The following is a 24398-nucleotide window of genomic DNA, read 5'->3' as shown; positions in this document are numbered from 1 at the left end:
GTGCAGTTGCTCTGGGTGGAATTAATTAACAATTTTAATTACTGTTAGTTGGTTTTATCTACAACAGTGCATCATATCTAATAAGTTTATTTTATGTTTTGTGTGTATATCTTAATCTGTAGTAGCTAGTGACTAAGACTCCCAAGGTACTGTGTCCTGATCAGAGCTCCCTTTGCAGCTTGCTGTGTCTTTTTTATTCTTTTACTTCTTACTTGGCAACCACCAAATCACCAGCCCTTAGCTTAACAACTATTGTGCTGTGAAGTAAACTGCACAGATCTGTAACTTACACTTCTGTAACTTAAACGTCTGTCCTTCAATTACACAGAGAGGGTCATACATGCTCTTATATCCTCCCGCCTTGATTACTGTAATGCCTTGTTCACCTGCCTAAACAATCACGCTATAAATCAGCTCCAAATCCTTCAAAATTCAGCAGCTAGACTTTTGACCAAAACAAAACGATCCTCACACATTAAACCTATTTTGGCCTCCCTACATTAGCTTCCTGTCTCTTTTAGAATCCATTTTAAAGTTCTTTTAATCACATACAAGGCTCTCAATGATCTGGCAGCGGAGTATATAACTGAGCTTCTCACACCGTACCGTCCAAACAGGCCCCTCAGGTCTGCTAGTCTGCATCTTCTAACTGTTCCAGAGTCCGGGTTAAAGACAAAGGGTGATCGAACCTTTTTAGTTCTTGCTCCTCCCACTGAGCATCCAATCAGCTGACCCTATTCACGTCTTTAAATCTTGTCTCAAAACTTTTACAGATTGGCCTTTTCTGACAGTTGATAGACTTATTGTGTCTGTGGAAGTGTATGTATTTGCAGCCATGTGTATATGTATGCATGCTTACAGGTACGTATATAAGTGTATATGTTGGTGTAGGCGTTTGTATATGCTTATGTTTTATTAGTATCACTTTTGTTTTGTATTTTCTGCACCTTGGAAACCACTTTGTGCTTTCAGCTCAAACAGTGCTCTACAAATAAAGTTATTATTCTTATTCTTATTCTTATTCTTATTATTAAAACCTGCACTCAAAATGGACAGGCAGAGGGTACTTGTTCTGGCTCTGATTGCAGGTGAGAGGCAGATCTTTAATGGTTTGTTGGTCATAGGGAGACACACATCCATGTGGGTACATGAGACCCTGAGAAAGAGGAAAAATCATAGGGAGTATGACCAGCTGGGAGCTAGCTAGGAGCTTCGACTGGGTGATGATCGGTTCAAGGCTTATTTTAGGATGAGCTGGGGACAGTTTGACAATCTGCTGTCCGTCATTGAGCCTAATTACGGTTGGTAAAATGTTAGAGAGTAGTTGAGGCTATAATTTATTCAAATAGGTCTTTCAGCTTGCCTATGGCAACGTATGCTTATATGCTAACAACTGTCGTCATCTAAACCACAGAGGGCCCACTTCTCAATTCATCCAGTTGGACAATGGGAAAAAATGACAATGATGTTGACAATCAAGTTTTTTCAGCTCAAGGTGTTCAGGGCACTCCTACTAAAACCGGAGGCGCATTGACCAGAAAAATGTGAGGTTCACTCTCACTGAAAACCACTACAAAAATCCACCCAGGACTGCTAAAAAGCTGTCTGATCAGGGTCTGAAGCTGCTATTTTCATCTGAATTGTAGTGGAATAGAGGTATAAAGTGGCATGAAATAGAAATACTTAAGTACAAGTACCTCAGATGGATACTTAAAGGTCTAGTGTGTAGGATTTAATGGCATCTAGAGGTGAGGTTGCAGAACTTAAACTTCTCTCATGTGCCAAGTGTGTAGGAGAACTACTGTGGCAGACACAAAAAAGTTAATGACCCTGTAGAGCCAGTGTTTGGTTTGTCCACACTGGGCTACTGTAGAAACAACAGACTTTGTGGAAGAGGACCAGTTCAATCTGTAGATATAAACGTCTCATTCTAAGGTAACACAATGATTCTTATTTTCAGGTGATTATACTCTAATGAAAACATAGTTATTAATAGTATTTACCAGTTCTGTGAATAGATGCTCATCAAGCCTACATACAGGACCTTTAAGTGCAGTGAGTAAATGTACTTAGTTACATTCCACCACTGAAATCCAGGTTAACCTACTTTCCAAAGCATCTTCCACCTCAACTTCAGTCCTTTTCAGCTTCCCATCCCTGAGGAGTTTCTCTGTGATGATTTCCGAAGGGACGAGTTCCCTCACCGTCTCCCCGTCGTCTTCAGACTTGGCCAGCCAGCACTCACATGGGAATATGGTCGTCTCTGAACCCTACCATTTAAAAAAAAAAAAAAAAAATTCCCCAGACTGGGCCCAGCTGTGTCTGTCTGACACTTAAGTAAAGTGTATCTGACTCAGAGAGATGTGAGCCAAAAGGTGTTACATTATTAATGTGTTCATAATTTAATGAGGGCATAGACGAGGAAACTCTTAATGATGCACTTATCTACGCAGGTTTGGTCTCAAGTGGATTTTTACTACCTTTCCTTTCCTGAGCTGTCGCCTGATCTCCACTCGGTCGAGGTGCCACCCCGGGTTGGTGCCCCTGTTGTCGTGTCCTATTCTGATTTTCTCGATAACGTCGCCGACATCCTCGAGCTGGAAAATAGACAACACAGTATGAACAGAGCTGCAGCCACCTTCTTAGAGAATGTATTGTCCACATCCATACACTCACCTCCACAATAAACATGTCCTCAGCTCCCCTCTCAAAGTATAGACGTCTCTCTCTCTTGTTGACACACAGGGATTTCTGCTGGGTGCACACTCCCTTGCGTCCATACAAGACTATGAAGACATCAGCGTCTGTTCCCGCACCAAACACATCGCTGGTGTATATTTTTATCTCATAAGGCACAACTGGAAAATCAGAGAGGAGATGACAGGTTTGTTTGGTTGACACGAAGTGCAGTTACTCAAGCACTTTAGTACAGTTTTGGCACTTTACAGAGCAGCTGAAGTTCAGAAAAAAATATCTTTTTAATAACTTGTGCAAACAAGACAATACTGTGTAGGTCCTGTACAATAATTCGTGTGCACAAGTGTAAACAAGATAAAAACATGTGTCATATTTTGGGTACTTCAGGAGCTCTGTATATGAAGGGCTTTTACATTTTATTGGCCATGGCATTTTAGAGCTTTATGTTACAGTTAGCTCAGACCAAGTAATTTGATTGGACAAGAGGCATTACATGAGTGCTGATGTAGTGTATAACAGCACTTTTAACTACACATGTACAGGAGTTCTCAGCAGCTTATTAGCCCACATCAACAGTCGCCGTAACAACCTTAGCACCGCAAAGAGGAACATATTTTATCAAATAACATGAATGCTCGTCAGAAGTGAAAGAACGGAAGAGAAGAAGCTTGGATACATTACTGCAAGCCTCCATATGTGCTCATATGACATCAGCCAGTGCCGCAACGTACTGTCTGATCAAGCTGTTGACTCATCAGAACACAGCAACAGACTCTGATTTCACTGGCTGCACATTCATTCATTTTCCGTAATCACTTATCCTGTTGGGGGTCGCAGCGGGGCTGGAGCCTATCCCAGCTGTCACTGGGCGAGAGACGGGGTAAACCCTGGACAGGTCACCAGACTATCACAGGGCTGACACATAGAGGCAGACAACCATTCACACTCACATTCACAATTTAGAGTCACCAATTAACCTGCATGTCTTTAGACTGTGGGATATTGCTATTTCACATCAGTTAGTAGTTAACCATTGTTGTGTTAATTGCAAAGTTTAGATTTCTCAAAGATGCCTTCATATTGAAACAAGTTTTTCTTTGTACTTATTTATTTTTTTTAGATGCTTTGAATTATTATAGTTTATTAGATGATGATGATCACCTGCTGTAGAGGAAAGTGGAAGGGTAGACTTTAATTGAACAAGCATTAACACTGTAGTTTGTTAAAAGAAAAATAAAACAGCATCTACGACTGCAGTGTTGTGATTTGGATTGTTTCACGTCTAAGTCAAGGAGCTGAGTACTGCCGTGGTGGTGAAGCTGAAAGGCAGGACACCACAGCGACATAATAACACTTGTTAAAGGCTGCATCAAAGACTCAGTGCTCTGACAAGCACCCTTCTTCAGATGGAGTGCTTTGAATACATTTCGCCGCTAATGCTTCCACACTTTCATCTGAGTAAAATTTTACATAAAGCACTTTCACAGGAAGGTTTCTCAATCAGCGCTCCGCTACTTTCCCTAATGGATTTGAGTACTCCTTTCACGGCTGTTCACTCACACGGCATGTAGAGTTCAGTCTGTAACTCAGCGGGATAGAGATCCCTCACAATCGCCCCATCATCCTCTCCTTTATCCAGCCAGCGGCCACATGGGAAGCGTAGTCTCTGACCCTGTGAGGCGGCGTCAACCTCGACCCAGTCCAAGAACCAACCAGGTGAGCCCCCTGATAGTTGAAAAACAGTCATGTTATTCATTGTACTGCTTATTTTTATTCTGTAGAGCCTTTTCTTTCCTTACCTGAGTTGTCGTGCCCAATCCGAAGCTTTTCCAGCTCGCCCAAATCCACTGCCTCCACAGTGAACTCATTGATCATCCCCTGTTCAAACTTATTCTTATAGTTCTTACAAGCCTTTAGGTTGACGGTCCCTGTGAGTACATTCAGATTTTGATATCATCTAGTCAGTAACACAAAGCACAAGACTGCTACAACAATGCCAGGATGCAGGTGAGTTATCATACCGGTGTCGTCATTTTCCCCAAATAGGATGGCAAAGACGTTGGCATCAGTTCCAGCGTACTTCTTCTCCCCGGTTTTTATTTTGAGAGTATATGTAGTAGACATGGCTGTAAGATAAATTCAACAAGTCAGTAACTTAATGCTTTTCATCTCCACACTAATACACAAGTCCCTCTTGCTGTTGTCTACACCTGCATGTTTCACCAGCACTTAGATAAATACTTGAGCAGGGCTCTATTTTATCATGTCCCTCTACTAAGACATGAGCCTGCTTTGAAACTGTGTTACATTTCTGCTCGAGCCCCAGAGTGCCGCCTGTCCCTTCCTCGTCCTCATCCTTCCTCATGAAGGCCTCATCCACAGTAACAAGCTCCCTTGCTATCTGGCCGTCGTCCTCATCCACAGCCAGCCAGCGGGTACAAGGGAAATAGTATCTATAGGAGAAGAAATACCTCTGATCAGTGCTATCAGTTGTATAATTACATTGAACTATTCCTCTCACAGCACAGTGAGATCTTTCTTCTTGATAACTGAATAACTGAACAAAACTGATGCAAACTGTGTACTGGTTTCACCTACGTTGTATCATCCTTTGTGTCCACTATCTCAACACGATCCAGGTACCACGCTGAATGAGGCTGACTGTTGTCATGACGGATTCGGAGCTTCTTCAAAGGACCCAAATCGACAGCTGTCACGGTGAAAACATCCTCCTGCAAAATACAACAGCCCAGATACTGTTTTGTTACAGACAAAAATGTGTTGATCATACACACAGTGGCCAATTTATTGTGTACAATATAATGCAGTCCTGCTATAACAACTATCTTTAAGTTCAAAATATCACGTTTTGGGTGATAAAGCAGTCCAGTGCAACTAACTATGACCTCAGTGTTGAAACATATAAATCAGATAGATATTTATTAGTCTTTTTGGGAATTCATTCATCATCAAAAACAGGGCAGGTTTCAAATATTGTAGACCTATTCACCATGTCATTAAAGTGCTCTACATATCATAAGGTGCAGCATCCTCACACACAGGCATTCAGTTATTTTTGTTCACAGGTTGTTCACCAGTGCAACACTATTGGGCACACATGATCTGTGAGCCCGGCTGGTGTGAAGGGAAGACAGCCTATACCTTCTGCCTGATACTAACAGCTTGTATGCACTACATAGGTGATGTAAAACCTTGCTAGTAATCACCCGTCTTTTAATCACCACCTCCAAACAAAACTGAACACTGGCACCATAAAAGTAGACCTTATGCCACAACTGATGTATTAAATTGCATTAGATTCCTCAGTTGCACCTGATAAGACTGACACTGAGGGGCAAATTCACAAAAGGACTGCACAGCTTTTGCAGCTGCTAAACCTTTACAAGACAAAAAGCAACTGTGTAATCCTCAAAGCACTCGCAAAAGGTGAAATGCACCCCTAACTGCGCTCCCAAGCAAATATTGTCTCAGTGCCTCTGTGCTATTTGCACGTATTTAAATTAGATAATATGCAAACAAGCTGTAAATTCTATGCAAATGAGCCTCACTGCAAAAACAGTCCAATTCACAAAGCCTGCTAATGGCCACATGTAGTTACAGGAAAATTATTAGTATCTGCAGACAGCTGGTGTTAATAACTGAGGCGTGTTTATAAGGGGTGTCACACCCAGACTCTGTGTTTTAAGGAATGCCTCTGCACCTCGTCAGTCAGGAACTGTTCCCCACGGTCTGAGAATTTCTGTCTCTTTTTCTCTCTGCTGTCATTCTGCCTCCTGTGCTCTTGTCACAAAGCCAGCATTTATACTTTGCCAAGTGGATAATTGCAATAAGATGCAAAAAGGGCACACTGTGCTCAGCTGCAAAACTTTATGGGCGTGTTTGTGTCATTACATCATTAGTGCAATATCTTTTGTCAAATAAACCTTGAGACAGGCCAGAAAGCAGCTGTAAGTGATGCACAATTCATGGTGCTATCAGCAGCCGCAATCCGTTTTTAGTTAAGTCGACCGTAAGTGTATGTTTGCATAAAGAAATCTGAATCTGCAAAGTTACTGGTAACTATAGCTGTCGAGTAAATGTAGTGGAGTAAGAAGGACGACATTTCCCTCAGAAATACAGTAAAAAAGAAGTAGTTTCAAGAGAATGGAGGAGATACCAGTATCTGGTCCATTGTGCGAGGAGGAACAGGAGGAGCACTGCCAGTGCCCTACAAAATGACCTCCAGCAGGCTACTGGTGTGGTCTGGGGAGACATATCTATGGCAGGTTGCACAGATCTCCATGTCATAGCCAGTGGTATCCTGACTGCTGTTAGGTACTGGGATGAAATCCTCAGAGCTACTGTCAGACCTTAGGCTGGTGCAGTGGGCCCTGGGTTCCTCCTGGTTTAAGATAGTACCCAGCTTTGCATGGTCAGAGTGTGTAGGCAGTTCCTGGATGATGAAGACAATTGATGCAATTAACTGGCCCTATCGTTCCCTGACCTAAATCCAATTGAGCACCTATGGGACGTTATGTATTGGTGCATTTGACACTAGGAGCTCACTGTCCCCCAGGACACCATCCACTGACTCATCAGGAGCATGCCCAGATGTTGTCGGGAGTGTACACAGGCACATGGGGGCTGTACACACTGCTGAGTCACATTATGAGTTGTCGTGATAAAATTCACATGCTGGATCAGCCTGTGATTGCAATTTTTAACTTTTATTTTCAGTGTGATTTTGAATCCAGTCCTCAGTGGGTTGATGATTTTGGTTTGCAATGACCGTTGATGCGTCATTTTGTTCACAACAAGTGGAACAATGTTCATCAGAAAAGATTTTTAACTTGAATAATTCCTTCATCGAGATCCAATGTGTGATTTAAGTGTTCCCTTAATTTTTTTGAGCAGTGTACAAATCGTGACATGGAAATACTTAAGTACAAATACCTCAAAATTGTACCTAAGCACAGTACCTGAGGATAGTACTCAATTGCTTTCCACCATTTAATGCAACAAATGTCCCCATTTTTCAGAACTGTATTAACAGTATTGTACATGATTTCAGGAATAAGTTCAGCATCTGTGTCTGCCTTTATAAACAAACATTCCCTCCACTGAACAACAAAAGACTATTGTAGCTTTTGATGTGCGGACATGAGGTTTGTGTTTCTACAGAGCCAGGTGTAATGTAGAAATTAATAATTCACAAGTTTGGATTAAGTAATGAGTAAAAGTAGGACAGGTTCAATGACACAGAGGACTCCTCATAGCTCCTCTCAGTCACAGCTGGCTCGCCTGCAGGAGAGCTTGTAATCCTACCAGAATACACTCCCACCCACACCTCGGCGCAAGACTCATGTTGCGTGGAAGTGCTTGAGTCTTTGGCTCTCTGCTGGTTAATTTTCAGCAGGATATCTCTCCAAGAAACAGGCTAAAATTGTACAGCTGGAATGAAATATTTTTTTACCCTTACTTTTTTTTTTACCCTTGGCTTGTTGTTTCTTTATGCTGCAGATTTATGTATCTCAGCTAATTAAATAATAACTGTGTGAAAAGGTGAACCAGTCTAATACAAATAATGTGTTTTGTCTTTTCTAATGAATGACATGTTTTCCAGCATTAGCTATTCACAATAATGAATTCTAAAAATCAAATTAATTAGATTCCTTCCCTTTATCTTCAGCTGATTTAAAAATGAGTGGTCATCCCTTTGTTAAACCCATCATACCTGCCCCCGCTCAAATTTGTTGATGTTGTCAGAGTTCTTCAGATAGCGTTCTCCAGTGTCTCCATTTTCTCCATAAATATTAATGAAGACATTGGCGTCGGTCCCGGCACCCAGCGTGTCACCAGTGAAGACGCACACTTCATAGGTGTTGACTGTCAGACAATACAAGGGATGAATTACCAACACCTCTTAAACCTGACACACATATGTCGCTCAGAGGAAACTGTGTCAAATCAAACCATGCACGTCTACAACATCAACACGGAGTACAAGATATAAACACATGAAAGAATATTGTGTTTTCATGCAACAGTGAATTAAGTTATTCACCCCTCCTGAATTCATCCATGCATAAATAGCAGCTGCACTGAGCTGCTGGTGGTGATGAAATTATTTTGGGGTTAGTAATTAACTTGTTATTACTGTATGTTTCAAATACTGGAAAAAGATTAGATGCTTTTGGTGTATTTCCCATTATGCAGTATACAGGGAGAGGTTAGACAATGTTTTTGGCAGTTCTGTGGTTGCTCAACTGCCAGGGAACTGAATATGAATGCAAATGTTTGAAGCCCTCTGCTTGGCACTCAGATGTTCAACATTTCTCTCTCAGAAGGCAAATATTACACTTTTTATATTTGTTTCTTACTTTCCAGCTCCTCTGCATCTTCAGGCAGCAGCTCCACCACCAGCTCGCCATCCTCCTCTCCCCCAGCCAGCCAGCGCGAACAGGGGAAATGGTAAGTCAGCACAACTTCCTGCATCTCCTCTCCTCCCTCCTCATCTTCGTCTTCCTCGTCTTTCTTCTTTTTCTTCTTCTTTTTCTTGTCCTCCTTTTTCTTCTCCTTGGGCACCAAGGCCATGATCAGACGCTTGATGTCCACTGTCTCCAGGAACCAGCCAGATCCGATCCCTGAGCCATCGTGACCGATGCGGATCTTGAAGACCTTCCCCACATCTTTGGCCTCAATCTGGGGAACAGGTGCAATGTTTCAACTCAAAAGTACTACATTTTTTCTTTGGCATTTGGTTTTAAAGATATACAATGCACTACACTATCCCTAATAAAATAATTTATAGATGCACAGAAAAAAAAACGACTCTCTACAAGTGTGGAGTGTTGTATTGATCTGCAGAGACTCTGCCCTCTGCCTGTATTTTCTTCTGATTTCACTGTGCTCAGGATGGTCTGGAGTCTGGACACAGCACGCAGGTGAGGTCTGGACTTCATAAAAAGGTAGTGACCAGGTGCCAGATCATAAGCAGCACACAACCCAGAGGAAGCTATGAATATTGTGGACAATGCGCTGAAAAAAAAAGCAAATATAAACCAGATCACAATGTTTGATTACAATAACTTCCAGGTAAGAAACTCCTGTGTCATTGTCGTGTACATACAATTTAACAGCGCTGAGCTAATGGGGGTGAGTAACGGCTGAGATATCAAGAAAAAATGGTTAAGTCTTGTTGTGTATAGGGATGCCTGGTAACAATAAATAGTGGAGAAGGGTTTGGGTTTCTCAGATTTCTATTTGCACAGAGCAAATATGCTCAAAGACAGCTCTGGACTCAGCATCTGAAAAGGGAGGAGATCTAGGACAGACCAGCGCCTTGTGTCAGCCAAAAATACAGGGGCCTTAAAGTATCAGGAGTTGGTAAACCTATCAACCTGGTTCTGATGACCAAATTTGTGGGAAGAACTTTGTGACAAATACGCTTTATGTCTCAATTTTTTTTCAGTAAACAATTTATATGAGGTTGTTGGTGTTGCATTAGTTTATGCCAATGTTGGGCTGTTACTGCTGTGCATTGAGGATGGTGAGCCACTGCTTTGTTTTTAAAGTAACATTAGTCGAGACACTAAGAGATACTATAATGTTGTTATTAGTGTCTGTGGTTTAAATGCATAATGATTTGTTCACACTACGAGCAACAACATTACAAAACTGTGACCAGCTGCATTTTCGCTGATTCACTGTTGAAGTGCTGCTCATGCTATGTTCACAGTACGAGCAACAAAGTTACAAAATGGCAACAAAGGACATAAAATAAGCACAGCAGAAATGTCGGATAGGTCGGACTACTGTTGATTAACTGTATCTCTTTTAAATGCTTCAGTTACGGCTGAAAATGACAGAAATAAACAAGTTTGCCGGTTTTATATATCCAGTCAACTGAAATTAATTGCCAGTTGTCTACCGGAAAGTCACTGTAATTGCCCCTGTAAAGTCATGGTGATGGCAAAACAAGAGGACAAAGATCATACTAAAATAGGAGTGAATCTGGGGTTGGCTTTCACTTGAACTTTTGTTGGTGATACTGTTCACAAACAGTGACTGACAGTTCCTGCCCAGTACACCTCCAATTACCAAGATGCATTATGGAGCCACTGAGAGCATGAAATCCAAACTCTGGTACCTTGAATATTTCTGTGGTGTTTCGCTCGTAGTTGTTGGATCTGCTTTCGAGCGTGGTGACCTCTGTCTTACCCTTGTCCCCGTAGATCTGGATGAACACTCTGGCGTTGGTGCCAGCGAATGTCACATCTCCAGTCACTACTGTTACCTCATAGTTAATCACTGGAAAATACAGATTGACAATGGTTAAAGAACACAAAATTTATTTTTGGTATTGTAAGACCCATACGCTTACAAATGTGTATGTGTGTTGTTGTAAGAGAAGAACTGACAAGACTTTTCAAACAGTAGATAAAGGTCCTCAACAGTCTATGAAATGAAGTAGTAATGAGAGAAAATCAGCAAACCAATAAAGATAATCTTGGCAGTATTTCCTGGAAAAATAAAAATGAAGTAGAGTAGTGCTCACATTTTATATTTTGATTACAATAACACCTAGATTTAAAAATGCATCATTGATATTATTTGCTAAAGGAGCAGGAAACTGCAGGATTGAGATACAGGACCAGTTACAAAGAATGAGTCTGTGTGTGTATGTTGTTTAATCTAAGGTGTGAGAGTGTGTGAATGTTGCCTACGTTGTTCCATGTCCAGGATTTCACTGGGGTAAATCTCCACCTCTGTCTTGCCGTCGGCCTCGTCCTTGCACAGCCAGCGGTGGCTGGGGAACATGTATTGCCTTCCGTGGACTGGAACCATGACCTGAACGCTGTCCAAGAACCAGCCGGCACGCATGCCTTCGTTAGTGTGTCCAATCATCAGTCGGTTGATCTGGAGTAAGATTGAATGGATGACAAAGGATGACCAGCAGACAAAGACACGACACTTTTACATTTTTATGTCTTATTTTACCAAATGCAGCCTCATGCTTGGATCTACTAATGAAAAATCACAATACTGATAAAGTGTTTTATTGTTAAGTCACCATATCTAAGAAAAGGCTTATGGGTAACCCCCAAATGAACTAAAATCTTTGACATTGTGCCTTCATTTAATTATTTCTAAGCTTTTCATTGCACTCTCAACATCAAACGGGAGACATCAACATGTTTTTTGCCGGCACTGTGTCACCTGTCCAATATCAAAAGTTTCCACAGTGAAGATGTCGACGCGGCCCGTCTCAAAGTAGTTCCCCAGGTTGTTGTCAGAGACAAGCAGCATCGTCGTACTGGTGTCACCTTTCTCTCCGTAGAGCTTGACAAACACGTTGGAGTCTGAACTGCTCCCAGGGATGCTGCCTGTCTTCACCGCGATATGATAGTCGACGTCTGACACACGCAGAGACACACACATAAACATCAGGGGAGTTAAAACTTAAATGAATAAAACTCAAGACTCCTCTGACTTACTGTAAAGACGCTGCCCATCTGAGAGTGGCACCAACTCTCTGACAATCTGTCCGTCGTCCTCGTTGCGGTCCAGCCACCTGCACAGCACATTTAGTGAACAAACTATCATCTATTGCACACGCACACACCTATGGTTGTAACAGCTGTTCAGCATGTGTTGTTTCTTATTCACACACCTGTTGCAGGGGAACTCTACAGCATTGTCCCCAGCCTGTCCCTCCTCTCTTACAATCACTTTATCGAGGAACCAGCCACAGCCTCCACCTTTCCCATCATGTCCAATCCTCACCCTGCGGATCTGCCCGATGGCTACTGCCTCCACTATGAACTCATCCAACTGGAGAGAAGATAAAACAGTAGGAAGCATCACATTTTGAAGTCAAACAGAGGAATATGTGGCAGATATAAACAAATATGATGCACTGAATATACCCACGTTTCCTTTCTCAAACTTGTTGACATTGTTTTTGCAGTTGACCAGCTCCCGATTGCCAGTGTCCCCGTGGTCTCCAATCAGATTCAGAAAAACAGATGCATCTGTGCCACTGCCGCCGACAGTCCCCGTGCAAACTGTGACTCTGTATTTGATCACTGCAGAACAGAAAAACAAAATTCAATCAGATTTTTCATTCTTTATATTTGGCAGAGCACATTCTGCCCATGTGCTGAATGCAGTCTCATACAGGGCAGCGGCTCAGCGACGAGGTCTCCTGTGGCAGGTAGCTCCCTCACAACCTCGTTATCGTCTTCATTTGTGTCTAGCCAGCGCTCACAAGGAAACCTGTACTTCTCCTTTGTTAATGTCTTCATCACAGTTGCCTAAATGGAAAAAGAGCAGTGGTGGAAAGCTTTGTTTGATTCAGGGTTTCTAGATTATAACTTCATTCAAATGTTTAAATGCTAAACACTCTGACTTTTCCTCTTCATTTCTAATCTTTCTCAGTTCATATTTTAAGTCTGCTCTTTGGCTGAATGAAAAATTTTTAAACCTGGGATACTCTGTTAATCCCTTCCCATCTCTGTTAGGAACTGAAATGTTAACTAGCACGCCTACAACTCTGCATATTTAAGACTTATATAATTAATACAGATCACAAAAATATTAGTTGGAATGCAGGTGGGTGAATTAGAAAATAATTTCACTGACAAAAAGATTTTAGATTTCCTCACCTTACTGAGATGCCATCCTGCAAAGGGATTTCTCTTCTCATGCCAGATACGGAGTTTGGTCAGTTTTCCCAAATCAGGCAGCTCAACCTGTGAAATCACATCAAGATTAAAAAAGATTCCTCATTACCTGATTCTTGATATTAATGTGTGTGCGGTTGAAAAATGGGAGACTTACCATGAACCTGTCCACCTGTCCCTGCTCAAAATTGTCCGTCTTGTTGTCTAGTCTGATCTCGTCGCTCTTGCCCTTGTCTCCGTACACCTGGAAGGAGATATCTGCATCGGTTCCTGCGCTGGGCAGGTCTGACGTCCAGATCCACAAGGACCAGGGGTGCTCTGAGGAGAATTGAATCAACATCATCTTTGATTTAGGAGCACTGTCGTGGTTTGTGATACCCTATATCAGATTACTGGGGTCCCATTATCTTCATGATTTGTTTGTTACTGTCACTGAGAGGTGAATGAAGCTCCTCCGTTCCCCTGTGCTGCCAAGAGAGTTTGGGGCAAGCAGCCATGAGTTTACAGGAGTAGTTTGTGGATTCCAGTTTGACTACTTCCACTATGTCAACATGTCAGTGGAGCTCCTGAAATGACATTTTTTGCTTGTTAAAAAATCTTTTCAGGGCAGACTTGTCGAAGACAGTGATTGTAGTGGACAGCTCCCAACTGTGAGTTTGTGTGACTGTGAATGGCTATGAAGTAAAGCCATAAAGTAATACTCACTTTCCAAATTAGTGTGGACAGAAAACAAAAAATAATGCACACAATCTGCAGCACGCATCTGTGGACCGGAGGAACTGCACTCACCATTTACCTTTCTTTAAAAAGAGATATTGGACTTCATTGCACAAGCAATATGAAAAACAACTCATTAAAATTACAAAGTAGAATGAAGGTAGACCGCCTGCTGAGCCATTATGCAAATGCCTCATACATATGATGGAGCCTTGAATAGTTTTGCTCAGTGTTTCAGGAAATAGAAGTGAAAATGACAGCATTTACTGCTGCTGCTGAGCCGTAATTACTGACATTTAACTTACTCTTCTGTCTCTTCTGCCTGAGTGAGACCATCTCGTAGAGCTCTCTCTCGATCAGCCCGTCTCCCTCCTTCTCGTCCAGCCATTTAGAGCACGGGAATGTCTGCTCTATCCCTGTGAATGGACAGTACACCACCACCTGCAAAAGCATTGATTTACCTGAATTAACCCACGGTGAATTACCAGATTTTGGTGTTTGTGCACACACATGCTCAATGCACCTTCTCGCAGTACCACCCAGCACTGACTCCGTCGTTGTCGTGCCCGATGGTGACTCTGCTGAGGGGGCTGAGAAGCGCAGCAATCTCGACAGTAAAGATGTCTGTCAGGCCACGCTCAAACTTTCCTCCCTCCAGAAACACCTGGATACAAAGACATAGAAGAAAAGGCAAAGGAAATTAAGCACCAAAAATGCCACCAAAGCAAAGCAAAAACTAGATTCCTACTAAAACAGACATTACAACATTAAGTTTGAGGTCTTTATTTAATTTGTTCCATACAAATGAAAACTAATTACTGCTGTTGCAGCCATTGTTTTTTAAATTAAGTACAAGTTGTCTACTCTGTGTCTACATTATCTTCTTGTCACCTTGCCACTGTTCTTCATGCCTTTCGAGCCGTGCATCACAATGTGGACTTTGGAGTTGGTCCCAGCACCTCGGATGTTTCCTGTCACAATCTGGACGTTGTACACAATACCTGGTGGGTACAGTTACATGTCAGGCTATCAGAGGATCTGCCAGTGGGTCGCTATGGTTCACAGCACCCATGCTCCCTAAGGAGCTGAGCAGGAACTGGATCTAAACATTGACAGTCTGACCGAAGAATTAATGATCACACTGCAGGCCTCTGGCACGCTGCACAGAAAACACATTTTTTTGGACTGAATAAGACGCTATAAAACAGCAAATGATCTGTTTCTTGGCAATAGAAATGTTATTGTCTTGCAATCCTTTATGCAATATTTTTCAGACCAGGCAAGCGGATAATTTTTCCAAAATGAGGAAAACAATTTGGGGGAAACAGCCAAGTATTAAGTTCATTCTCATTCTTGCCATGATTGCAGTCGCTGGCACGGGGTTTTCTTCTGAGAAAAAACAAGTGTATGTCAGGAAGTTCTTACAAGTTTATCCTCACCTGTGGGCTGGCTGCCCCCGACCAAAATGTCTCTCTGAATCTTCCCGTCATCCTCATCGAGGGCAAACCAACGATTGACTGGAAATTCATACACTATTTTGTTTCCCAGATCATCCACTATTACCTTTATAGAAAGGAAAAAATAAGAATATCAGAATGTCATAACAGCCAACACGTGATGGAGGTTTGTTGTACAAGATGTTAGTAAAAGTTAAAGCAAAACAATGTTCTTTTTGAAAGAACATTTTGAACACTTTGAGAACACTACTGCAGAAGGGTAAAGATAGCAGGTTGCCTTTGTTGAAAATATAGCTCCTACTGTAAGTGTGTTCGAGTTTTCAGCATTTCAAATTACAGTGTCTTGGAGTGCCTTGATAGCCAAGTGGTTACAGCGCATGCCACATCACCACAACATCCCAGCTTCACTTCTGGCCTTGGGACCTTTGTTGTAGTCATACCCCCCTCTCCCTCCCATGTTCAGGAGCAGCATGTGACATTCAGAGCATTAATATAGCAGCAAACAGCTATACATTGCTATATAAAGATACTGGTTAGTAATGGCGTCCTGAGTAGAGAATGAAGTCACGCTACCTCTGTGTGTTGTAATCTGAGCTTCTCTGTTTATTGTTGCATGTTACACACGTGTAGGGGCCTAAATGCAGTTTTACACTTGCAAATTTTAAGATAAGGGTTCTATTATTGTTGTAGTGTACCTTTAATTGCCCCTTTTTACATTCTCACCAGTAGGGGGAGTATTTGGATTTAAGAGAGTTAATTGCAGCACAGAGTGGAGCCACACAGTTTTTGACCTCCTATCTCTTATGTCTTTTACCTTTTCCTTTACCTCTTTTTTTGTAGATAATTGTGGATTTGGAAATGGACAACTGTCTCTGTACCATCTTTGAGTTTTGAAGTATAATGTCAAAATGTCAAGCTATGGTTCACTAATTGGAAACCTACAACGTGTGTACATGTAAGTGCATGTTGGTCTGAAAAAGACAGCATCACAGAAGCATAGCGCACACCATAACTCTCCATCTTGAGAGCCATATGCGGACAATCCTGGCTCAGACTCTGAAACACAGATATCCTCTGAATGACGTATTCAGCTTCTTCAAAAAAAATACACATATTTGAATGTCTGCTTCTATGTCTTGAGGATGATCACTGACATAATTTGATGGTTGCAGTTGTTTTTTGAGTCCATTGATTGTGAAATTAAAGGTTTAATTGTATATTTGCAGCCAATGAAATCAGCTCGCCAAGTTTTCACTTGTGTCCTGTAAGCCTCTGCAGGTAGGAGTGGAAGAAACTTTGATAATTAACTAACATATCATGTAGTATACAGGTTTGAACATATTTTAGCAGCAATGACACAAGCAAAACTGAGCTCAAACAATATTTACCCCCAAATACATGTGAATTTTGACTGTGGCACACGTGAAATGTAAATACGATACGAATCATGACTGCTGTCACTGTTGATTGTTGGTGTCAGTCTGTGCTGCAGTCACCAACAAATCTACCAACTCATCTATCTGTTTGCGGTAAGGCAATCCCTTAATGGGTCATGGTTTCCCTTTACGCAGAGGGTAGAATGACAACATGTGTGTCCTTTGTGTGTGTGTGTGTGTGTGTGTGTGTGTGTGTGTGTGTGTGTGTGCGAGCGTCTGTTTAAGTGAACTCATCTCTCAGCTGTGCACACTGTATGTGTTGGAGGAGCAGGGACACCAGACTCAGATGAGAAGACTGAGAGGAAATAAGAGGATCGCATGTCTTAAGTACCTCTGCAGAGGCAGAGCGGAGCAGCATGAGGTACAGTAAGACTCCACGACAGAGTTTTGTTTCAAGATGAGGTTCTGTCAAACCCTTAAGTTACACATGATGTAACAAATGAAAGTAACTTTGCTGATGAAGCATTAATGTCATGCATTTTTAAGTTACCTTCTTTAATTTAAACCTTTCAATAGAACAAGTCTTATCAATATCTGTCTTGTCTGTGTCTTACCTTGTCCACAAACCATCCTGCCGAGGAGCCTTTGTTATTATGGCCGATGGTAATCTTCCTCACTTTGCCCAGGTTTGGTGCCTCGACGGTGAACTTGTCCTCTGTGCCCTTTTCAAAGTTGTTTTTGTCATTATCAAGTCGCCTTTCACCTTAAAAACAAAATTTGTAAATTCTGTCAGATAAATCATAATTTCGCCACCCTCTAAAAAACTAAAGAAAACAATTGACTGCATTAAAGCTGGTTTGTGCTGTAATTTACCTGTGTCTCCAAACTCCCCAAAGATATTGATGAAGACATCTGCATCTGTTCCACTGCCTTTTATATCCGCAGTAAAAACACTCACCACATACTTGTTATCTGGAAAATTAAGACCAAACGCTTTAAAGAACAATTTAAAAACAAACTTCATAAAAAAACCTCAAAGCAGTACGTCAAGCACAAACAACCACTGTGTGATTAAAAATAAAAAATATTTTAATTCCTGTATTTTAATAAGCTCGGTGTAAATAGTGGTGCTACAAATATGTTACTTTCTAACAAAACACGCAATTTGTTACATGATACTGTGATTATAAAGTGTTAGACATATACTCATGTCTGCGTCTACATACATTTGGGCATGTCCATGGGGTCCATGCTGCCCAGCAGGTCTCTGACATAAAGGCAGTCTCCCTCCGTCTTACTCAACCAGTTGTTACACGCAAAGTAGAACCTCAGGTGAGGTCTAATCACATCCGTCACCACCACTCTGTCCAGGAACCAGCTGGCACTCAGGCCGGTGTTGTCATGTTCAATCCTGAAGCACCAGAAGAAAAACATTTAGATAAATAAGTCTCATTATTCTTGCAAACAAATTCATGAGAGGAAATAAATCTCCCTAAATCTGATCAGAGGTGAAGTAAGAGCTGTTCCTCCTTGAAGTGCCCTACATTGAACCATATTCAACAGTCTGGATCAGGGATAAAATTTCAGAGTTTAATGTACCGTATCTTTTTCAAGGGTCCGACATTGTGAGTTCTTATTCTGAACACATCGGTTTTGGCTCTTTCAAATGCTGTGCGACTCCTGAAATCAGAAAACAGTAAAAATGTAAGACCCAACCTGAATTTCAGCATCTTTTCACTCATCAAACTCAAAACAACAAATAAATTCAAAATAATTCGAAAATGTTAAGTTAATCTAGGAAAAGAACAAAATATTCCACAGGCACAAATTCATGATGAAACACAAAAGCATGACAAACGTTTTTGGAAATCAAGGATTGAACACCAAAACCACAGCACGCAGTCCGTTGTCTGAGCAGCCATTACTTCACAACCACCACCATCACTGCATGAAGAAATAAATACCTCTTTTCTGTGCTGTTAGTGGAGAGAAAAACAAACAAACAGTTTTAGTTCAAGCAGAAGAACCAACTCAATGAAATACAAGGTTTTATGAGGCCTCTGGCTAAAGTATATGATAAATAAAAGTTAAATATTTACTCTTTATTTGAGCAAATTCTTCTATCTTCACCTCATTAAATACAGATGACCTAACATAAATTCCATTGATCTTTGAAGAGGACTCACTTGCTAGCCAGGTGGACTTTAGGAGTGATGCCATACTCTCCGAACAGAGTGACAAACACGTTGGCATCAGTGCCTGCTCCTCGCTCATCGCCAGTGATGGTCACCACCTCATACACTGGAGGGTTTAATGACATAATATAAATAATGTGTTTCAGAGAAGGGATGCAAAATATAAAAAGCGGGAGATAGTGTGTTACAAGAGGGCACGTGAGGGCAGGATGGTGAGACACAGTAGTGAACATATAGGGTGATGTAGAGTGTATAGCTATAATCTGCGTATGTGTTTTGAGTCTGTTTTAGCACCTTTAGCACCAGAATTTGATTTTTTAATACTTCTCAGAAACAGGATTTTGCTGTGATTGTCACTCCACTGTTGGAGTGACATGACCTCGCCCAGTGAAGGCCCTGCATAATAAAAAGTAAGAGCTAGAATCAAGGGCTGTTGAGGAATTTATTGTGGGTTGGAGGCAGTAGTAGTAGTTTTTGAATGTTATTAATGGAAAGTTAATGTGAAAAGGCCTGATAAATTAAACAAAGAAAAAATCTAAAATGACATTAAATTTGCGTCAAATTGCCCATTAAATTCTCCAATTATTTCTACAGCAAATTAACTAAAATACAGGCCACTCAAATACTTTTTTTGCTTTAATGGCAAACACTATGGCCCTCTGAATCTATGCTCAAACCCTGAAATAAGAGATACTGGTGATAATAATAAAATATTAAATGTCTAAAAGTGTATTTTTGAAAAAGTAATGCATTTTCTGACATTAAAACATAATAAATCATACATGGATTTTGCAAAAATTAAGGAGAAAACGTGTATTGATAGCTTTATAAGATTAAAAATTGAGTACAATAGGTCTCTTCTTAGGGCAGCAAGGTTGCCTCACAGTAAGAGGGTTCCTGGTTTGAACCCAGGGTGGGGGAGCCCTTCTGTGTGGAGTTTGCATGTCCTCCCCGTGTATTCTCCGGGTGCTCCAGCTTCCTCCCACAGTCCAAAGACATGCAGGTTAATTGGTGACTCTAATTTGTCCTTGGTGTGAATGTGAGTGTGTCTGTCTCTATGTGTCAGCCCTGTGATAGTCTGGTGACCGGTCCAAGGTGTACCCTGCCTCTCGCCCAATGTCAGCTGGGATAGGCTCCAGCCCCCCGTGACTCCCAACAGGATAAGCAGTTATGGAAAATGAATGAATGAAGGTTTCATCTTAATTATTTTGATTTAAAAAGGGCTGGAAATCACTGGTTAATTTATGTAGAGTATAAGGAGTGTATGTGGTCAGTATGTTTCTGTGTGTCAGTGAGAGAACGTATGTGTGTGTGTGTGTGTGTTTGTGGTGAGATCAGATAAACATTAAGTATGACTTTACATTGGGAGTTTTACATTCAAAAGTGAGAGCCACAAAGAAACTCTAGAGGACTGTGAAGCCCCTCATTAAGATGTGAAACCACACATTGTAAAGAGAAGTGAGTGACAGGTGTCGTATAACTGTAGGTTGAGGATAACATACTGTGGATAGATGACCGGTACTTCCGTCAGTGTAATGTTACCATCAACATCAAACCAAAGCATGATTCAATTACTGCTGGGGCCACTCATAATCCCGTAATTGCAATCAAGGACTCACCTCTCCTCTGGGTGTCAGATATCTTTCCTCAAACAGACTTTACATCAAACTGTCTTTGAATTAAACAACATTATTTCTCTATAAGGAATATCTTGATTCAGTCACACCCACAGCTTCCACAGGTCGAGATAAAAAGCTTGCAATTACCTTTCTTTTTGTGATACTCATCCTCATAGTTCTCCACTTTTTCTGGCTCGTAGTTGCGAAGCTCATTCTCGTATATTTCAACGTAATTTTCAACCTTCTTCTTCTTTCCTTTAGTCTTCTTGGTGTCTTCGTCACTGTCTCCCTTCTCCGAACCTTTCTTCTTCTTGTCTTTCTTTTTCTTCTTCCCTTCCTCTTCATCCCCATCAGCATGTTCCTCCTCTACCTCTGAGTCCTTCTTGGATTTTTTATCCTTTGCCCCCATCTTATCTTTGACTGAGGACTTCTTTGATCCTTTCTTAGTGGTCTCGATCACATCAGGGAGTTTTCCTCTTCTTTTTTTGCTCTTGGCGTCATTGTTGTTATCCTCACCATCAGTATTCTGTGAGTCATTGCTCAACTCATCCTCGCTCTCCTCTTTGGCTTTCTTCTTCTTCTTTTTGACCTTTTCTTTATCTCGTCCTTTTTTCTTGGTGCTCCTCACATCCGGCCCCGATGTGTCAGATTTGTATCCTTCTTCATCGCTGTCTTTAAACTTCTTTTTCTTCAATCTTCCAGCATCCTCTGACTCACTGACACGCTTACTTTTCTTCTTTGGCTTTGGTTCCTGATCCTCCGAGTCCTCGTCATCTACATCTTTGGTTTCCTCCTCTGAGCTCTGTCTTGTTTTTTTCTTTTTTGTGGGCATCTTTAATTTATTTACTACCTTGTAACCGTAACCGATTCCTCTGTGTTCCGCTGAAACTTGATTAAACTGACCTGAAAAGGCACAGGAGTGACCGCTGGCAGGAGAGGTCAGAGCCAGAGAGACTGCTGTTTGGCAGCCGGCTGGGGAAGCCCCTCTCTGCTGGTTATCCTGACCTACAAACGGCAGATGCTCTGACCTCATTAAAAATGATAATGTGCTTGTTGTCACCTGACCAGATGAAGACACCCTCCCTGGGAACAGAGAGCTAATAGAAAATTCTGAAGTAGCACTGCAGTAATCCCTCTTTTATACAATTAAACTGCTTACAGCTATCCATCTAAGAGTGGGGTTTTATCATGTGTTTCTTCATGTCTATGGCTGATTTATAATGAACAGGAAAAACATTTTTGACTAAGGAGACCTGGGCCTGCAGCTGAGCAGATGGATGATGACAGCCACCAAACAAACCAATAACAAATCGAACATCTCTGTAGGTTAAAATATCCAATAATTTATTCATAGTTTAATGTTTTTGTACTATTTTTGAATTATATGAAGAGTTTATTTGCAAAATCAGACACCAGTTGATATTCCTTCACTGCATGATATAAAACATGGTTTATGAAAGTTTAAATCAGGAGATATCTCATCAAAACAACCCAACATTAGTTGGATTGATATTCACTAAAACATGACTCAGGAAAAAATAATAAAAATTAGTTGTTTTTGTTAATGCACCCTACATATCAATTTCTGTATGACTGAAAATGTGAATTAATAGTAATCAGCTGCTTACATCCAATTTAAGCTAAATTACCAGAGTCACTTACCTTTTTTCCTCTACTTTGATCTCCACCATAATAATATCTGGGTCTCTGATGCTTACCTTAAAACATTAATGTAACGTTACATCCATGCTTTCTTCACCTGCTACCTGGTCATTTAACTATGGTGGCTCTGTGCTGTTTTAGCTAGCAGCACACTTATGCTAGCTAACGTTTCAGAGTGACGTTCAAGGAAATTTTGTTTTCCTTGATGGCATTAACTGGAACTAACGCAGCACTTTTTAAGTTTCTTAGGTTATGTTTTTATGTCATTAATTCAGGTTATTTCCTGTTTTACTTTGAAACTCACGTCTCCTCTTGTTTCAGATCACATTACTTCCTGCCTCTCCCTCTTGATGGCTTCACCTGTGTCTGATTGTCTGTCCTGCACTTATTAGCCTCACCTGTGTCTCCTACGGAATTTGCCTATGCCATAACCGTAGGCTTGTGCTATTAACGTTAGCATGTTATATTTGTTTGGAAACGTGTTTAGTATAAGACAGTTGTTAAGTCAGTAACCCTTGTTAGTTGTAATGGAGCCAAATTTTGTAACGTTGCTGTTGTCCCTGGTTTTGTATGCGAAGAGCAAAAGATCGCTAGCTGCTAGGCTAATGTATACAATGTAAAATGCCGTAGGCCTGTGCTAGTAACGTTAGCATGTTGTATTTGTGGGGGAAATGTGTCCAGATAAAGACAAGTGTTTGTCTGTGAATGCTGCGAGTTAGAGTGAAGCCAGTTTGTGAACGTGTGTTTGAAATTGTCTCTATTCAGCCATGTTTAATGTGTGTTTTGAATCAATTAAACTTTACAGCACTTCACAGAAACCTCTGCCGCCGACTAGTGTTGTGGAGGTGTAACTGCAGAGTGACACAGACACACCACCGCACAAGTAAATCCTGTTGTATCCCTGCCTTCTGTGTACTGAACCTGTTTTTTGACCAATAAAGACTGTGTTATTTTACCTGAACTGTCTCCAGAGTCGTCCGTTTGAGTCCACTCTCACCTGGTTCACCAAGTGTTACAGTCTCTACTTCAGTGACGTCTCAAATGACGCACAAAATGATGCATTAATGTATAACGTTACATGACTTTAATGTTGCAGCCTGTAAAGATGGGGCTAATTTTAATAAATTTATATACTCGGTAGCTTGTGAAGATCCCCCAAATTATCTACAGCTATAATAACACATCACTGATTTATTTGTCAGTTAGATTTTTTATCATTAATGTCAATCAGCAAAGTAATTAGAAATTAATGTTGTCCTATAAATGTAGTGGTGTAAAGAGTACAATGTTTTCCTCTTAATAGAGGTATAAAGAAGCAGAGTGCAAATTACAAGTACCTAAAAGTGTGCTTAATTGCAGTACTTGAGTAAATGTACTTTGCTACTTTCCACAACTGCTTTTACTAAATGTTAATTACTGTAGGCTGAAGGATGGTAGCTACTGAAATTTTATTAGCTGCAAACTGACCTTTTTTCTGTCTAAAAGTTCCAGCTTTCAGATTTAAATATAATGTTGTTATATATGTAGTTGTTATTTCTTTTTGTGTCTTCTACTGTTTTACGTTGGTGAAAATGTGTTAATCCCAGTGACACTTTAAGCAGTCATTTGTGTTAGTATTGCCAAAAGTAGCCTATTGCTCGTGCACGTCCAGATTATACCAGGTTATATCAATGTCAAACATACAACCTTTTTGTTTTTCAAATATAGCCTCTAACATTCTCCTATACATCAGGGATGAAGGTTACTAACTGTTTGCTTGTATAGTATATGAGGGCCTTTTACATCCTATAAACGCCTGCTCCACCCTGACAAAGTATGTTAATTTTATGTATAAGACAGTGGATACTGCAAAGAGGAATTACTGATACAATCAGCACAAAGGGAGACAACATCATGCTTGTGAGACCACAGTGATCTGAACTGCTTCTGTACTATTAATGTCGCATTTAAGGTAAAAGAAAATAGGGTGCCTCTGCAAGGTCTTGTGTTT

General features: G+C 41.0%; 1 protein-coding gene across 1 annotated transcript in view; it reads right to left on the bottom strand.

The window, feature by feature from the left end:
* loxhd1b (lipoxygenase homology PLAT domains 1b) overlaps positions 1-21707 on the bottom strand; it is a 30870-nt gene extending 9163 nt beyond the window's left edge. Inside the window, exons 1-30 of the mRNA XM_050051113.1 lie at positions 20894-21707; positions 19119-19233; positions 18897-18908; positions 18532-18612; positions 18159-18343; positions 17806-17904; positions 17547-17695; positions 15539-15662; positions 14991-15100; positions 14623-14763; positions 14405-14540; positions 13540-13700; positions 13365-13451; positions 12878-13013; positions 12631-12785; positions 12371-12531; positions 12195-12271; positions 11917-12113; positions 11424-11616; positions 10847-11007; positions 9078-9399; positions 8432-8583; positions 5296-5429; positions 5005-5150; positions 4719-4823; positions 4497-4625; positions 4258-4422; positions 2677-2858; positions 2481-2597; positions 2108-2270 (exon numbers count right to left, since the gene is read on the bottom strand). Coding sequence (XP_049907070.1) covers positions 2108-2270; positions 2481-2597; positions 2677-2858; positions 4258-4422; positions 4497-4625; positions 4719-4823; positions 5005-5150; positions 5296-5429; positions 8432-8583; positions 9078-9399; positions 10847-11007; positions 11424-11616; positions 11917-12113; positions 12195-12271; positions 12371-12531; positions 12631-12785; positions 12878-13013; positions 13365-13451; positions 13540-13700; positions 14405-14540; positions 14623-14763; positions 14991-15100; positions 15539-15662; positions 17547-17695; positions 17806-17904; positions 18159-18343; positions 18532-18612; positions 18897-18908; positions 19119-19233; positions 20894-21578 — 4780 coding nt within the window. The 5' untranslated portion in view covers positions 21579-21707. The remainder of the gene's footprint in view (positions 1-2107; positions 2271-2480; positions 2598-2676; positions 2859-4257; positions 4423-4496; positions 4626-4718; positions 4824-5004; positions 5151-5295; positions 5430-8431; positions 8584-9077; positions 9400-10846; positions 11008-11423; positions 11617-11916; positions 12114-12194; positions 12272-12370; positions 12532-12630; positions 12786-12877; positions 13014-13364; positions 13452-13539; positions 13701-14404; positions 14541-14622; positions 14764-14990; positions 15101-15538; positions 15663-17546; positions 17696-17805; positions 17905-18158; positions 18344-18531; positions 18613-18896; positions 18909-19118; positions 19234-20893) is intronic.
* Between the last annotated feature and the right edge of the window lie 2691 nt (positions 21708-24398).

The sequence above is a fragment of the Epinephelus moara genome, chromosome 8 (assembly GCF_006386435.1).
Source record: "Epinephelus moara isolate mb chromosome 8, YSFRI_EMoa_1.0, whole genome shotgun sequence".
NCBI classification, from domain to species: Eukaryota; Metazoa; Chordata; class Actinopteri; order Perciformes; family Serranidae; genus Epinephelus; species Epinephelus moara.
The sequence above is the reverse complement of the archived record's forward strand: the minus strand, read 5'-3'. Positions and strand labels throughout refer to the sequence as shown.